We start from the raw sequence: 15,957 nt of genomic DNA on the forward strand, positions 1-15,957 counted from the left end.
TTAATATAATTAAATTAATTAGCCCTTTAAAGGCAATGTTTCAATTAAGTGTTTGGAGTTTTGAATTATCTTCCATTAGTGCCTCGAGTATCTTCGGCTACAGAACTGCAGATACCATTATCTATATGTAATAAATAACGTGTATGTGTATGCATATTAATAATATTATATAATATGTAACATTGGTAAGTAATCAATATAAAATCAATTTCTCTAAGTCTCTCTATAACTTATTTTAGCTTCGGAACAATCGTCGTTTTTTATTTCAAATTATGTCAATTCAGTTATACAGTATATACTATGTCATACGGTGGAGATACAGTCGAATTGAGACTCTCCTGGTTTTAAGTCAGTTGGAAAAATCTTTTTTTTTATGGAATAGGAGGACAAACGAGCGTACGGGTCACCTGTTAAGTGATCACCGCCGCCCACAATCTCTTGCGCACACCAGAGGAATCACAGGAGCGTTGCCGGCCTTTAAGGAAGGTGTACGCGCTTTTATCGAAGGTACCCATGTCGTATCGTCCCGGAAATACCGCACAAGGAAGTTCATTCCACAGCTTTGTAGTACGTGGAAGAAAGCTCCTTGTAAACCGCGCTGTGGAGGACCGCCACACATCCAGATGGTGGGGACGATATCCTAACTTGTGGCGTGTTGTGCGTAGGTGGAATTTGGCGGCAGGAATCAGGTTGAACAGCTCTTTGGAACATTCCCCGTGATAAATACGGTAGAAGACACACAATGAAGCGACGTCTCTACGCAACGCCAAGTGATCCAGCCGTTCACAGAGCACTGGGTCCCCGACAATTCGTGCTGCTCTGCGTTGCACGCGGTCAAATGGATCGAGCTGATACTGGGGTGCGCCAGACCAGAGATGACAGCAATACTCCATGTGTGGCCGGACCTGCGCTTTGTACAGCGCTAGAATGTGGGCCGGCTTGAAGTATTGCCGTGATCTATTAATGACGCCTAGTTTTTCCAGATGGCCACGAAATTGGCAATCGCTCGAGATTTCGAGACCCAGTATTCCGATACTAGGCGAGGCTTTTAGGGAGATGTTGTCGAAGAGCGGTGATACGACAAATGGGGTTTTTGTAGTGGTAAACGCGCAAAATTGAGTCTTCTGGGGGTTAAATTGGACAAGGTTCAATTTACCCCATTCCGCGACCTTCTCAAGAGAGGACTCGATAGAAGACACAGGTTTCTCCCGGCACTGGTTTTAAATAATTGAGGAGATTCCTAATTGGTAACTCTTTTACTTGAAGAATTTTTATTTTGTTTAGTGCGCAAAAAATTGTATGGCTTACAAAAAGAGAGTCGACGTAAGTATTACATTTTATTTATAATACAAGTAACGAGAGTGTCTCCTGCCCGTGTAACGTGGAAACATCTGATTTTATGTTTACAAACAAAAGCACTTGACCTTAAAATCGCCATTGCTAACGATTTTTCTCATCAAGACCTTCCTTATTATATTATGGGGGTCTGTATCTGAGAAATACAATTTCCAACGTCGTCTTTTTGCTTTATCGTATCATATTACGTTTAAACACTAATGTTTCCATACCATCGTACAAGATATTAAACTGTCAAACAATCAGATGTCTTATTTTATGTTTCATGCGGTACAGGTACAGTTCTCTGGCGCGATGACAACGGAGTCTTAATGATAATTTTCTGTTGGTTACCCTTCGACTTGTGAAACCTAAAATAAACAATTTAGATCCGAGGATGAATTTAATAATAAATAATAATAATAAAACAAGCAAAATATCGTTGCAATTTATTTACCTTAATTACATCTAATTTTATGTACAATTAATATTATATATACAATAAATGTGAGTGTTTATCTTTTTAAGAGAAACATTAATAAGTTAGGAGATGAACTCATATAAACTATTACATTAAATAAGTTTTGCATTACATTATAATCAATTAAACAAAATTAATAACCCTAAAAAATCGCGTCTTTTGTTATAGATAATTTATTTTATGCTGTATTTAATAATCTGTTCATATTTCATAAATTATTTCTAAATATATCCGAGTTTGTCGCTGTATAATAATATTAGCAAATTTTTAAAGGTTAAGAAATGAATACATTCTAAAAGTTGATTAGTTTGAAAATTTACAATAAGTTGCGACACCTTTTTGAAATTACCTCCAATTCATTAGAAAGCCTTGACCTAATTTTGAGAAATGATATTTGAACAGAGAATACCGTGATTTTCATATAAAAAGTTGTTTATTTAAACATAAATCTGAATGAATAGTTTAATCAGAAATGAATGAAATGAAATGAAATTTGTATTAAAAGGATAAACCAATTAGTACCAAGCTAATATACTTACAAAAATTTCTTAGAAATTATTAATTATATTATTATATGCCATTTTATTTACATTCTGTATTAAGAGAAGTTTAGAGATAGACATAATATAACTTTACGCTCTACAGAAGTACAGTAGAAATTTATAAAAATACACGTTAGATGGGTTGTATTTTTATGAATAGATGGTTCTATACTCAATAGAAAAATATACAGAAGATTCATCTAGCTCTCAAAATATTCTTAGAGTAATAATAAATGCTTGTGTAAAACTTATTGAGAGTGGAGACTCTTACCCCCTTATTCATAATAGTCTTCTAATTTAAAGCATTGCTAATTCTCACTCTGTCTTCTTCTATTGACCTAAGTCAGAATGAGAAATAACACTTTACAAAGTGTTATTTCTCATTATACATATATAGCAGCTGTTTTAAGTTAGCGGACCATTATCAATAAAGGGGTTAGATACGTATCTCTTATGAAACTATATATTTCGTTGATATGAAACATTTTTACACATGAAATTTAACTACATACACATAATATAAAATATTTAATGATAAAATATATGTTACAAACTGTTCCTTTTCTCTTTAGTATCTTAGAAGATACTTAATCAACTAATTTGCTTGGAAACGAATGGGTTCAATTTTAAGATACATGTGCATCCTAGGAATGCTTTGTAAATATAGGCACTGAAACAAATGCAGCTTTACAACATGATAATTTGAAAAGAAAATTCTGAAAAGATTTGTTTGTACTAGGAAGTTTAAATGTTTAACTCTAAAATGCAAATAATATCGTAGTGTACTTTCGTTATTCCCTAAAGCGCAGTTAAATTAAATTAATGACGCCCGAATTTGTTTCACTTCAAAGGCAGAAAATTGGAAAATTTTGACATATTTTCGAATTGAATGACTACAAAATGTACAAATTCTGCTATCTGTATTCCAATATTTTCATTTTAAAACATCAGATTCAAATTTAACAATTCAAAAACTATCCTCATTATGATCATGATGAAGTTGTATGATGCAGTGAATCTTACATTGATTTACAATTTACATTATTGCGTATACTTGATTAAAATAAAGTTCTTGTTATAGAAACAAATATTGCAATTAAATAGGCGTTAAACAAAGACTTAGAAGGCGCTGAAGCGGGTCTCGGAGCTCGCTCGTCCGACATAACGCTAGAAGCAACAACAACACGCCTTCCACTTAACACCTCCCTTCTTGTTTCATCTGGTGCTGAAATACTGCTTACCTCTGGTGGAACACAGGCAGGTATTTTTACCTGAAAAAAATTTACTGAATTAACATCTAGTACTTATTACTGCTGCATCACAATTATATATATATCGGTGCAATGCATAACAATTATATATATCGCTTCACATTTATTGAATTATCGACGAAATTGAATCGTCACCCACGTTAATGTCATTTTCCTCAACACACATTAAACAAGGTCGAAATTAGCTTGAACATACATTTCTTAAGTAACTGTTATCATTTTATTAGATACAATTGTCATACAATCTTTTTCGTGCAAATATAAACCTGTTTTTAATGATTTTAAAAGAATTATCAGCAAAGAGAGTCGTGAATTAATTTTGTCGATAGTACGAACTATAATATGTACTGAACTGTCTAAGCTTGAGTTCATCAAGTGCAATATAATCGTTGATTATGTAACCGATCTGTCAATAGCTAAAAGTTAATTAAACATGCCACGTTTTTTTCGTGTTCATGATGAACATTATGAACGTATTTTTATCCAACGGTTTGCTAACCCAGCGTTTCTGAATGAATATATTACAAATGAGCGAATAGTGTAAATATTACTGTGTACACTATATTTAGTTATAATTGCTTTTCACCAAATGACATCCAAAAATGGAAGGGTAACATAATAATGCTGCAAAATGTTGCTACGCTCGTTTCGTTAAAGTTATCTACATAGCGTGAACTTTTTAATCCAGCAACGTTCCTTCTGTCAATGTTACTGGCATAGTTTTTTTTGCCAAAGAAACAAGTAAGCAAACATGGAATGTGAAAATAGAAGAAAAACAGAAGCGAACACTTAAATCTTCTAATACATCTTCAAAAATCTGGATGTGTGGCGGCCCTCCACAGTGCGGTTTTCAAGGAGCTTTCTTCCACGTTCTACAAAGCTGTGGAATGAACTTTCTTGTGCGGTGTTTCCGGGACGATACGACATGGGTATCTTCAAAAAAAGCACGCACACCTTGCTTAAAGGCCGGCAACGCTCCTGTGATCCCTTTGGTGTTGCAAGAGAATGTGGGCGGTGGGGATCACTTAACACCAGGTGACCCCTACGCTCATTTGTCCTTCTTTTCCATAAAAAAAAATATAATTCAAAGCGTCTTGCATTTTCATGTTTCACAATTTACCACGTCATAGAGCAAAACAATGGTTACCATACGTATGCTTCTTCATTTAAGTTAATCAATCAGGTCATGTACCTAATCAATGGTTATGCATGATTAAGTCTAAAATATAATTAATAGGCCGTTTAAACCTTAAACAGTCGTTCATTATTTAAACGTCTGTTGGTGAACTCGGCTCTTATCTAGTTAGATTATAAACTGTCGATTAATTATGATCGGACACTAAAATTTACAATGTTACGTTTTGATTTTCGTAGATTTACAATGACCATGTCCAGCCGTAAAATTGATATTTTGCATTTGATGAATCGACAAGAGCAAGATAATTCGTTCAACCAAATCGAACCTAGACTAGATAATTGGTTTCAGTTGTAAAATTATACTATAACACATATAAGGGATGACTTTTTCATGACGATAAGACCTCGCTATTTTCCTCTTTTGCCCCATAACCTTCAAGAATAACAAAATATACATACAAGGTTGCCCGAAAAATAGTATAAGATATTTCAGTGTATGGAGATAAATTTTGGTTATATCAGGAATCATTAAATCATTCTGAAAGGTTAAATAAGCTCACATGTCACAAAACATTAATAGCTTTCAATCATGATTCTTTTTTATATAAGAAAGTGTTCTAATTCATTAGTAGCTTCATTTATTCTTCATTCTTCTTCATAATATTTGATATATAATGAAGTTTAAATTAACAAGTATCCTGTTAAATTACCTGTGGTTTCGTGAAATTGTAGCCCGTTTCTGAGCACCGCCGAGATTGATGAGCTAGGCATGCGGCGTACGCTATTGCATGTGGAATATAACTTTGTTCCACAACACCAGTGAACAATATCGTTGCCATGGGCCCTGAAAATATATTCTTATTAATTTCTTTTATATTGCTAACATTTAAATAGGACATTTATCCCTCAGGCTTTATATCATACGAAGATGACAGCCCTAATACGAATTCATCATAAATCTTTTACTTCTGCCACATATTTTGGACAACTGCCAAGAAATTGGAATTATAATTCAGCAAATAGAAATGAAGCAAATTCATCTTGATTTAGAGAAATGAATGACGATGAGATATTCAATTTGTTATTTATAATAATTCTTTTATGAGTAAGTAAGGGTTGTTTTATTAACTCAATGATTGCAAAACGGTCACATTAATAAGTTTTCTAGGTTGACTACTATAGAAGAACGATGTTTTTGTTTTACTTTACCTAATGCATAAACAGGTACATCTTCACCCCCATGTGTGGACCATTGCCTGGGAACAGCAGATGCGTGAACTGCATCTACTGAGGAACTTGTTGTTCCATTTAAAGGCACTGCTCTTGGTTCCGAATGACCAGGACCAGTTCCATATAAAAGAGTTGTGTACTTGAAACCGTCAATGTCTGATGGTACGGTGTCTGTTCCTGTGATGAGATAAGTAATGAGGATAACATTGTTTTCATCAATATTATTGCTGGCATCCTAACAAGTGTTATATTCATGATCAAATATAGTAACTAGTCTGGCCATAAGTATTTATATACTTTTAATTTTTTTGATTGAAATTTAGAACGTGTTTATGATGTTAGCAAACGATTTTCTGCCAATTCAAATATTTTTAAAGGTGAATATTGAATCAAAATTATGAAATTGGGTGATAAAGAAAACAGAATTGGAGTTAGTGCCGGTAGGTCATTTTTAATACACTTCAAAAGCTAGGTATCGTGGTATGTTCATATATCGATAAATATACCAACACACATAAAATTAATGCTCATAGCACCAAAAAAACTTCACAAGTGGCCGGGAAAGTGCAACATGGTCATTGTCCCGCGTTAGTCATGGTTTGGTTATCAAGGAGTTACAAAGCTTCATTTTGTGAAAATGGAGTGAAGTTTTCAGTCAAAATCTATTAAGAGACTCTTTATGATTATATTGTGAAACTTCTTAGGAATGCGTTCTTTAAAAATTTACCTTGACTTTCCAGCAGAACTTCACCAGGTCACAAGGTACGAACTATCCAAGCTTCACTGGAATTTAACACTCCGAATTTTATCAGAACTGAAGATTGGTTCTCTGATTTTTGTTGGAAGAAGACGAGAAAAGAGCGAACTATTCACCTGATGTTAAGTAATCACCGCCACCCACACTCTTTTGCAACACCAGAGGAATCACAGAAGCATTTCCGGCCTTTAAGGAAACTTTACGTGAACCTTATCGTATGCTAAATAAATACAATAAGTTTAATAAAGATAACGTGATATTATGAGTAAATTAAGGCATTTCATTTGTAACAGACCTTATAGCCAGACTAGTTTAAGTTAAATCAAACACAATAAATGGCATACATTGTATAGGCTCCTTTATATCTTTTTCGATATTCATATATAAAAGTCAATACTTCCGAGCATTAATTTTCTTAATTTCTTAAAAGACTACACATCTTTATAAGAGTATGGTGAGTATGAGTCTATTCTACCGTTGTAAGTTACATTTCATCTAACATACCTAATATGGGATGACCCCTTGGAGTAGCTTGTCCACCAAATGTCATAACGTGACCATGATCGGCTGTGACTACTATAAGAGTTTCAGCTGGATTAACTTTCTCCAATGCTGCTAAAAGAGCTGTCTCTAGTTCTAATGTTTCATCCAGAGCCCGATAAGGGTTATTATAATGATGTGCGTGATCTATTCTACCTCCTGAAAATACAAAAATGTTTCATTTACAACTTTCAAGAAAAACTTTCTCGCTGAGGTTGTAAGTTTGTGCAGGGTGCCTTGGGAAATCAAATTCTATATGACTGATACAGACTTCCAGAGCATTTTAAAACTGAAACAGTTGTGATAAAAGACTTAATAAACGAATTAAATTGGAAATTTTGTTGATTTTTTTCAATGAATTAAAATTCTAGAATCAATACAAAATTGAAAATTTTTATACATAATTTTCGCTTTGATTGACAGTGTATGTACCTTCTAGTAAAAGTAGAAACCCTTTATCATTCTTTATTAATATTGATAAAGCTGCTCGCGTCATATCAGCTAAAGAAGGATCTTCAGCCTTCACGTTACTAGTCGAACCGGAGTCTTCTTCCCCATCAGCAACTGCTCCTCTTTCCGCATTAAATTCCATATGCGAGTATTCAAATAATCCTAAAAATAATAATTCTAACTATTTTATTTCATCCCAAAGAAACTGAAATAAGAATAAAGGAATTCATAGATAAAATTTTATATAGAAATACAATTGTTGACGATAATTAAGTTGATAATCATGGTATTAATTTTAATAAGTTTAATTAAGCAGAAAGTTGGTTTAAGCGTTTTCCATCCGGGAGTAATGATTTCAAAGATGCACCTAGCTTAGTTATTTAATACTGATAAAATGTACGCTATTTTAGAAAAAGAGAAGCAAAATCGGTAAAGCTAAGTACACGTAGGTTGGTCACATACAAGAAAAACTTCCAAAAACCCGTTTGGGAAAAATCTGGGATAACACACAATAAGGTGGTGTTGTGTTTATGATAGGTATTGTTCATTATGCATTTTTACCACTAGGCAGAACTAAAGATTTGGATCTGTACTGCCAACAATTGATGATTTAAAATGAATAATATTGAGAGAAAGCGGCCGGAAGTGATCAACAGAAAGGTTGTGCTCTTTCACTATAGTAACGCTAGACCACACTCATCTTTAGCCACACAGCCAAGAGAGATTGTCTGGGAGGTAGCAATGTTTACACCATATACTTTTGACCTTGCACCTTCAGCTTTCCATCTGTAACAGTCTCTTCGGAATCCTTTAGTTAGTGTCAGTTCAATAGTCGTTTATTTGATCAGAGGTCAAAATTTCTACAGCAACTAATAATGTCACTACCTACACGAAGACAAGAAGTCTACAAATTTCCCATTTCAGATACATTAATAAACTTTAATAAATATCTTGAGTTTTCATATTATAAAATACGAAGAAACTAGGTTGGGGATGGATACAGAATGGTATCCTAACAAGTATAAAATGAATAAAAGCAGATCCGGCTTGAATGCGAAGATGTGATATTATAAGTAACAGGGTAACCTGATTCAGAATATCGAGATAATGCTAACTGTCAAAGCTTAGGGGAGGCCTATAGCGAAAGTCAAGATTTTTAACAATAACTGGATTTACCTATAAAATTGATGTAGCCACAACATGAGAGTTGAACAAGGCATACTAAAATTTCCGTCTATGCGTCACTCGGACAGTTGGCTCATTTGGTTAGAGCGCTCGGACCGAACCCGAGAAGTTTGAGTCCCACATCCTCCATGAATTTTAGTACAAATTAAATTTGAACATTTGGTTCCAGATGTGAGTTATATTACTTAAAAATAACAAACTCTTTATCTTTCTATAATATATTACATTATAAACATATTTTTTGATGAAAAAAAAGCTCACTGAGTTTGTTGCTCCCATTCTTCTAAGGCCTGAGGCATTCATTTTGGAATGGGTGGTAGTTTTTTTGAATTTAAATAAGTGATTTAGTGTAAGATTCACATCCTATTTTGAATAAAAATTCAAATTCAAATAATTTGAATTTATCGGAGATTTTCACCTATCTTGTCTCACTCATCACGATATCTCTGGAACTTTGAGGCGTAGAGACATGAAATTTGGTAGGAATATTAGTTTTGCCGAAAAGAGGTCAGCTAAGAACGAAAACTAAAAAGCTAAAAGCGAAAAAAAAAAATATGGAAAGCCAACCGCAAGAGTTTTTTGTATGAACAGAACAACGTCTGTCGGATCAGCTAGTATAAAACAATGAAGAAAACATCATTCTTAATTTATAAATTGAATCTTTATTATAAATCCTTCATACATTACTTAGTTCACTTAATTCTACTTAATATTATTATACTATAATAACAATACAAGTAATGGAACATACACGACATTTTTCTGGACAAACAACACCAAATACATCAAAATAATTTTCAAATATTCACAATACTTTTGAAAATAATCGCACCACTAATCCCGTAGGATAAGTAGTGTTTCTAATAGTTAATTAAAATATTTTATATTATTTTAGTTGTCACTAGCATTAAACTAGGCCGGGCCTGTATTTTAATACTAGCTACTTCCAGATACATTGTTTTTTACAGATAACTTCAATACATAAAAGCGTATATAAGAATTTAACTTATGGAAAAAAAAAAAAACTTTAACAGTTCTACGAGAAAATAAATAACATTTGTCTATCATACATATTACTGGTTAGTACTTGAGCAGTCAGTAATAAAATTGAGGGTATACTTAAAAACATTTGGGTTGACTACAAAGACTTGGGCTATTTTCATATAATAATATAGTAAGGTATTATTGATCGGGTTTATTTTGAACTTTTAAAGTAATAGTGTATAATAAAGTATTAAAAATATTTTTTTTTTTCTGTATGTTGTGCGTATATCGGTAAGGTAAGTAAGGCTGGATAATTAATAATTTAACGTATAGCTATAAACAAATTTTCAATTTCATCATTTTTAACCAAACAGTTAGCTTTTTTTTTACAGTTAATTTTGTTATCAGAGTAGATATTAATAATTTTGTTTAATTTATTATAGAGCATGGGACCAAGATAGCATTGAAATTTACGTATAAAAAAAAGTTTTAAAAGTGTTTGTAGGACAGACTTTATCTTTACGTCGTTTTGTTACTGCTTCTGGAACAAATATAAGTTTTGAGTGCTGTGCCATTATAGTGTCCCTAATAAACAATTGTCTTACAGACAAGACATCGCATTTAGTGTATAGTTCACTAGTAGGATACCGAAAGGGTTTGCAAATAATAACCTTTAATAGAGCACGTTGGGCCCGTTCAAGCTTCAAAAGACATGATTTTCGAGCGCCACCTCACGATTTAATACAATAAGTTAATAAGGATTGTGCTAATGCAAAGTAAACATTTCTCAAAATAGTGAAATCAGCAATCTGACGTAAGGTTTTAAATACGAAAATAAGTTTTCTAGTCCTTTCTGACAGTAGATCAATTTGCGGTTTCCATGATAGAGTCTCATCTATTAGAACTCCTAGGTATTTAATTATTTTCGTTTTATTAAGGTAAACACAAGAGCATCCTTTATTTTGAGTCAAGACTTTCTTACAATTATGAACTTGTACGGAAAAGTTTTCGTCTGAGGGAATTTGTCTTGTAGTAATGCCAAAGGTGATATATTTTGTTTTAAGAATGTTTAGAGTTAACAAATTCTGTTGAAGCCATTGAAAAGTTTTTCGAAGTCCTATTTCAACCTTGGTTTTGACATCTGCCCATGAATCGGCATGAAAAATTAAGGCCGTACAAGCATAACTAAAGTAATAATGTGTATTGCAATATCAGCACTTATTAATGTACACTTTTCAAACCTCGCTGTAACCCAACCAGCTAATGCTCGCCCATTTAGATTAGCAAATAAGAACTTTGTATCATAACTTTATTTTAATTACACGGTTTTATAAAATTTATGAGTGAATAAATTTTCTTTATTATTGTTGCTTATAGGGTTACTTAATAAATTAAAGCACAATGGATACTGAATAAAGACTATAATAAGGAATATAAGGATAAAAAAACATCATTTAATACATTCATCTGTAACCACAGTATATAACTTATCAATGTAATTGTAAAAGCTGATTGGTGAATATTTTGGACATTGAAAATCTCATAATCTAATGGTTAGTAACATTTACACCTAAACTAAGACCGGATTCAATTCCCGGTGGGTGTGAACATTTTTGAATGATGAAAATGTATGTTTGTTCCTGAACCATGGATGTTTATATATATGTTTATGTCTATTGTATTTAGTATATCGTTATTATTTGTGTGAAAGTGAGCCAAATATTGTTAAAAATGAAGGCCATATAAATGTTTCATTGACTCACCGAGAGATATCTTAATCACATTGTCTTCTTCAATGCAAATAATTGCTTTGAAAAACTAATGGTTTGGTATATTTATAAGTCATAAAAATATAATATGATGGATTGTGCTCTGTTCAAGCCCAGTAGTTTATTTTAAAAATGAATATATTTTATTCAATAATACAATGAAAAACTAATAAATATCCACTCATAATAAATAGACGAGTGGCTGCCGTGATTCTTCTTACACCTAAAGTTACGTTAAACCACTAACGTAAAATTACTTCACACAGCAAAGGGTAGGCAGAAAGATACACAAAATAAGAAAATGGTATTCTTGTATGAATACCGGTAAAATATTTTTGTCTATATACCACAAAGCTATTATTATTTTGCAACACACATAAAGTGTAATATTATTTATAATATGATATAGTGCAGAAATCCTGTCATTGCAGAGGATTGACAGTCGGAACAAGTTGCAATGACGGTTCTGCACGTGTACTGTACAACTATTTTTAATACAGTTGCGAAAAAATGAAGCAATTTAATAGAATAATAAAAACACAATAAACTCATTTATTTCTTATAAAAGTTATAAGAAATGAAACCTAACCCAACTTATTGAATCAAATCATTAAATCTGATATTGAAACAAAATAGTAGCTTCTTTTTAGAAATATTTGCATGAATCATAAAAAATTCAATGTTTTTTTTGTTCAAATTTCGTGGTTGGTTTTTCTTTTTAATAGACATTATTTTGACAGTTCGGAAAGAGAACGCACGAGTTCGGAAAAGAAAAAGCTCGAGTGTGTAATAGCCCACATCCCGAACTCTATACGTCCCTGCAATACGACACTTATTGAGCAACTGTATTAAAAAATATAATATAATTGCATTTAAACTTTATCTTTTAAGGCTTATCCATGCCAAAATAGCGATTTACAACTAGTGAAGTTAGAAAAATGATGAAGGTAAATATTCAATCTTCAATTTTATAAATGAAAATCATCCAAATTTGCAAGTGGCCATAATTCAAAACAGAGTACTATAACTATTGTTGTGTTTGCATTTAATTCCAGTTAATCTTTCATTTGTCTTTGTAACCATTTACGCAATGTTGAGTTTGCAGTATTGTATACTAGTCATGTTATCTATCAGGCAAGAAATGTGAATCCCCATTTGACACTTCTGTTACTGTGAAATACTGCAGGCATGAAACACTGTTGATTAAGTTCGTATTGAAAATAATTCTTGATATGATAACGTGTTTGCTATTTATTAAACAAATAACCGAATAACATGATTGAAATCATTTATTTATACAAATTCTAATTTTCGTAAAAATGAATGATATAAAGTTGACTTTGTGATTATAACTGGAATAATATTTATTAAAAATTTTTATTTGAAGCAGACATAAAAAAAACATACACGTCTAACCGATTTCTTCATGAAAGCACTTTGCAATGGCTTATATTAAAAGTTTGAAATATGTTAAATCAATATTGTAGATTAGTTTACTTATATTTATTAACTAGCTGACCCAGCAAACGTTGTTTTGCCATATAAACTATAATTCACGCGATAGTTTTATAAGTAATAAAATATTGCCTATATTATAGCCTGTACATCATTTTGTTCTATTGTCAATAGTTTTTGCAGCGCACGCAAAAATAGGTTTTCGATTTTACACCTTGTGTTACAAAATAGCAATTTTATTACGGATCCCTAATTTTGAAAAAAAAAAAACATAGCCTATAGCCTTCCTCGGTAAATGGACTACCCAACACTGAAATAATCATTCAAATCGGACCAATAGTATCAGAGATTAGCGCGTTCAAACAAACAAACAAACACTGCAGCTTTATATATTAGTATAGATATAAGTTATCACCCACTATTGAAAGCTATACAGCTTTCAATAGTCAAAAATTATCCTGAAAAAAAAACATGGCAAAACTGATCTATAAGGATTCGTAGATAATACGTTATGTAAGAAAGAAATAATACTTTCTCTATTTCCCATTATTTGACTTACGATCATTTAAGATGTTAATAGCGCTGGCACTCAATATAAATAAATTATCTCCACAGAAAAAACCCTGAGGTTAGATCTAGTTATTTGAGTTGGGTAGAGAAATGTATTTTACCGAAATTTTACAAGAAAATAATCATTACTAAATCAATAATTTTACTCCAAAACGTATTCTGATGAAGGCGATAATCATGTGGCTTTTTTAATGGTCCTTTTAAAATGATTAAGTACAAACGAACTGAAACTTTTAATGAAATTGTAAAATGTTGTATTTAACTGCAGATTCTTCTTAGAATTAGCAGCTTTATTCCCCAGTTGTGAGTTGTGATATTAAAAGTGAACGTGATAAATTTTGAAACAAAAAATTATCCCATAAATGTATTAAATTTTATACCATCTTACCAGTTGGAGGTAGCTTCTGAAATTACTGGGCAAATGAGACTTGACATCTTATGTCTCAAGGTGACGAGCGAAGTTGTAGTGCCGCTTAGAATTTTTGGGGTTTTCAAGAATCTTGAGCGGGACTGCATTGTAATGGGCAGGGCGTATCAATTACCATCAGTTAAACGTCCTGATCGTCTCATCCCTTATTTTCCTAAAAAAAAAAAACAATTTTAATATATGGTCACTTACCTAAAACGAAATCAACTGTTCTTGGATCTAGTTTAGCTAACTGCTCCTTAGAATGAATATATTGAGCGCGTAAATGTCTTCTTTTCTTTTCTCTTGCCCAATCTTCGGCAAGATTTCTTCCATCTAGTCTTCTTCCTTCACGAGTTGGGTGCTCAGGATCCGCCGTCACTGTTGGTAAGAAATGTCTTCTGCCACCTCCCATAATAACCTAAAAGTTTTATTAAATAAATCATAGGTAACAAATTTTGCTGTACCATAGATCTAAATGTAATTAAAGTTTTCATATTATATGATAAAAACGTATGTTAAGGCTGTTGCATTTGTATATATGAATTTTTATTTGCGATTTGTAACCTATAAACTATTGCATTAGTAGCATATTACCTATTAATCGAGCTTCAAACATATATTGCCGTACTAGTGATGCACTCGTATCGATGTAAAATATTTTCATTTGATACCCATATTGTATTGCCTACAGAAATTATCGCCAAATTGGATTAAAAATGGTATCTCACATTAACTATCATCCAAGTAAAACGTGCTTACGTATAATATCTGTGGCTTTTAGTGCCGGTAAAGCCAAGAAAAGTCCTTCTTACAAAGAAAGGCTGGCCTTCTACAAAATTAGCACATTGGATGAACGTAGGGAACTTCTAGATCTTCTGTTTACTCATAAACTGCTGTTCGGCTTTATCGACTGCCCCAAATTGCTAAATAAATTTAGCCTAAGAGTTCCAGTAAGAATTCTACGTAAGCCTATTACTGCACTTATTCTCCACTTCGTCGAAGGATCCTAGGTATAACTTCCCCAGTCCCACGGTTATGTCAAATTTTAAATTCTTATGGCGTAGCTGATATTTTTATTCTATACCTATTTCTGCCGTGAAGCAGTTATGTGTTAGCGTTACTGTGTTTCGGTCTGAAGGGCTCCGTATTTAGTGAAATTACTGGGCAAATGAGGCTTAACATCTTGTGTCTCAAGGTGACGAGCGCAATTGTAGTGCCGCACAGAATTTTTGGGTTTTTTGATAATCCTGAGCGGTACTGCATTGTAATGGGCATGGCGTATCAATTATCATCAGCTGAACGTCCTGCTCGTCTCGTCCCTTATTATCATTAAAATATCATAAAAAAAAATTGCATATATACTGACTTCTGAGGTAAATTCTTCAAGATATTTTACCATTGCACCAATATTAGTAGTCTTTAATAATGTTCTCAACAAACAGTTTATTCTAAATTTATTCCGTATAAAGTACTTAAAAATAATAATTTCTGTTCATGCTGTGTTTATTTGTAAGTAATCACTACATTTTAGTTCCTAGTGCTTAGTTCTACGTTTTATATTTGTGTGTACTATTGTAAGTGATTGTAAATAAACCTAATAAATAGAAATAAATAAATAAACTTGTAAGAAGATTGTATAACAAGACAAGTAAATAAAAGCTTGTAAAAATAACACGTTTTCCTTAAAATATATCGATGATCCCGGCAGCAGTAAATGGCTAACAATCCCTCAAATAAATCCAAGGATACGAAACACTGCTAAATCTATTGTTTTGTTTGCTGTACCTTCTCCGCACTGAAATCCCATATTAGCGAACAATGTAAACTTAATTTTTCTTAGCT

General features: G+C 32.5%; 2 protein-coding genes across 2 annotated transcripts in view; both read right to left on the reverse strand.

The window, feature by feature from the left end:
• Positions 1-1,808: 1,808 nt before the first annotated feature.
• LOC126975343 (alkaline phosphatase-like) overlaps positions 1,809-15,957 on the reverse strand; it is a 124,970-nt gene continuing 110,821 nt past the window's right edge. The window contains exons 7-12 of the mRNA XM_050823189.1: positions 14,326-14,533; positions 7,726-7,905; positions 7,258-7,452; positions 5,976-6,173; positions 5,477-5,610; positions 1,809-3,629 (exon numbers count right to left, since the gene is read on the reverse strand). Coding sequence (XP_050679146.1) covers positions 3,417-3,629; positions 5,477-5,610; positions 5,976-6,173; positions 7,258-7,452; positions 7,726-7,905; positions 14,326-14,533 — 1,128 coding nt within the window. The 3' untranslated portion in view covers positions 1,809-3,416. The remainder of the gene's footprint in view (positions 3,630-5,476; positions 5,611-5,975; positions 6,174-7,257; positions 7,453-7,725; positions 7,906-14,325; positions 14,534-15,957) is intronic.
• Positions 3,417-7,885, reverse strand: LOC126975405 (alkaline phosphatase, tissue-nonspecific isozyme-like). Its single transcript, XM_050823292.1, has 5 exons — positions 7,726-7,885; positions 7,258-7,452; positions 5,976-6,173; positions 5,477-5,610; positions 3,417-3,629 (listed from the first exon to the last, which is right to left on the reverse strand). The coding sequence occupies exons 1-5, from the start codon at positions 7,883-7,885 to the stop codon at positions 3,417-3,419; spliced, it is 900 nt and encodes a 299-aa protein (XP_050679249.1).

This window comes from Leptidea sinapis, chromosome 35, assembly GCF_905404315.1.
Source record: "Leptidea sinapis chromosome 35, ilLepSina1.1, whole genome shotgun sequence".
NCBI lineage: Eukaryota > Metazoa > Arthropoda > Insecta > Lepidoptera > Pieridae > Leptidea > Leptidea sinapis.

Bases quoted from the DNA above. Each gene is read 5' to 3' on its own strand.
- LOC126975405 (XM_050823292.1), bottom strand. From the start codon at position 7,885: ATGGAATTTAATGCGGAAAGAGGAGCAGTTGCTGATGGGGAAGAAGAC. The intron at 7,453-7,725 runs GTACATACACTG...TTGTATTTTCAG, and splicing joins GTTTCTACTTTTACTAGAAG to GAGGTAGAATAGATCACGCA. The intron at 6,174-7,257 runs GTATGTTAGATG...ATCTCATCACAG, and splicing joins AAGGGGTCATCCCATATTAG to GAACAGACACCGTACCATCA.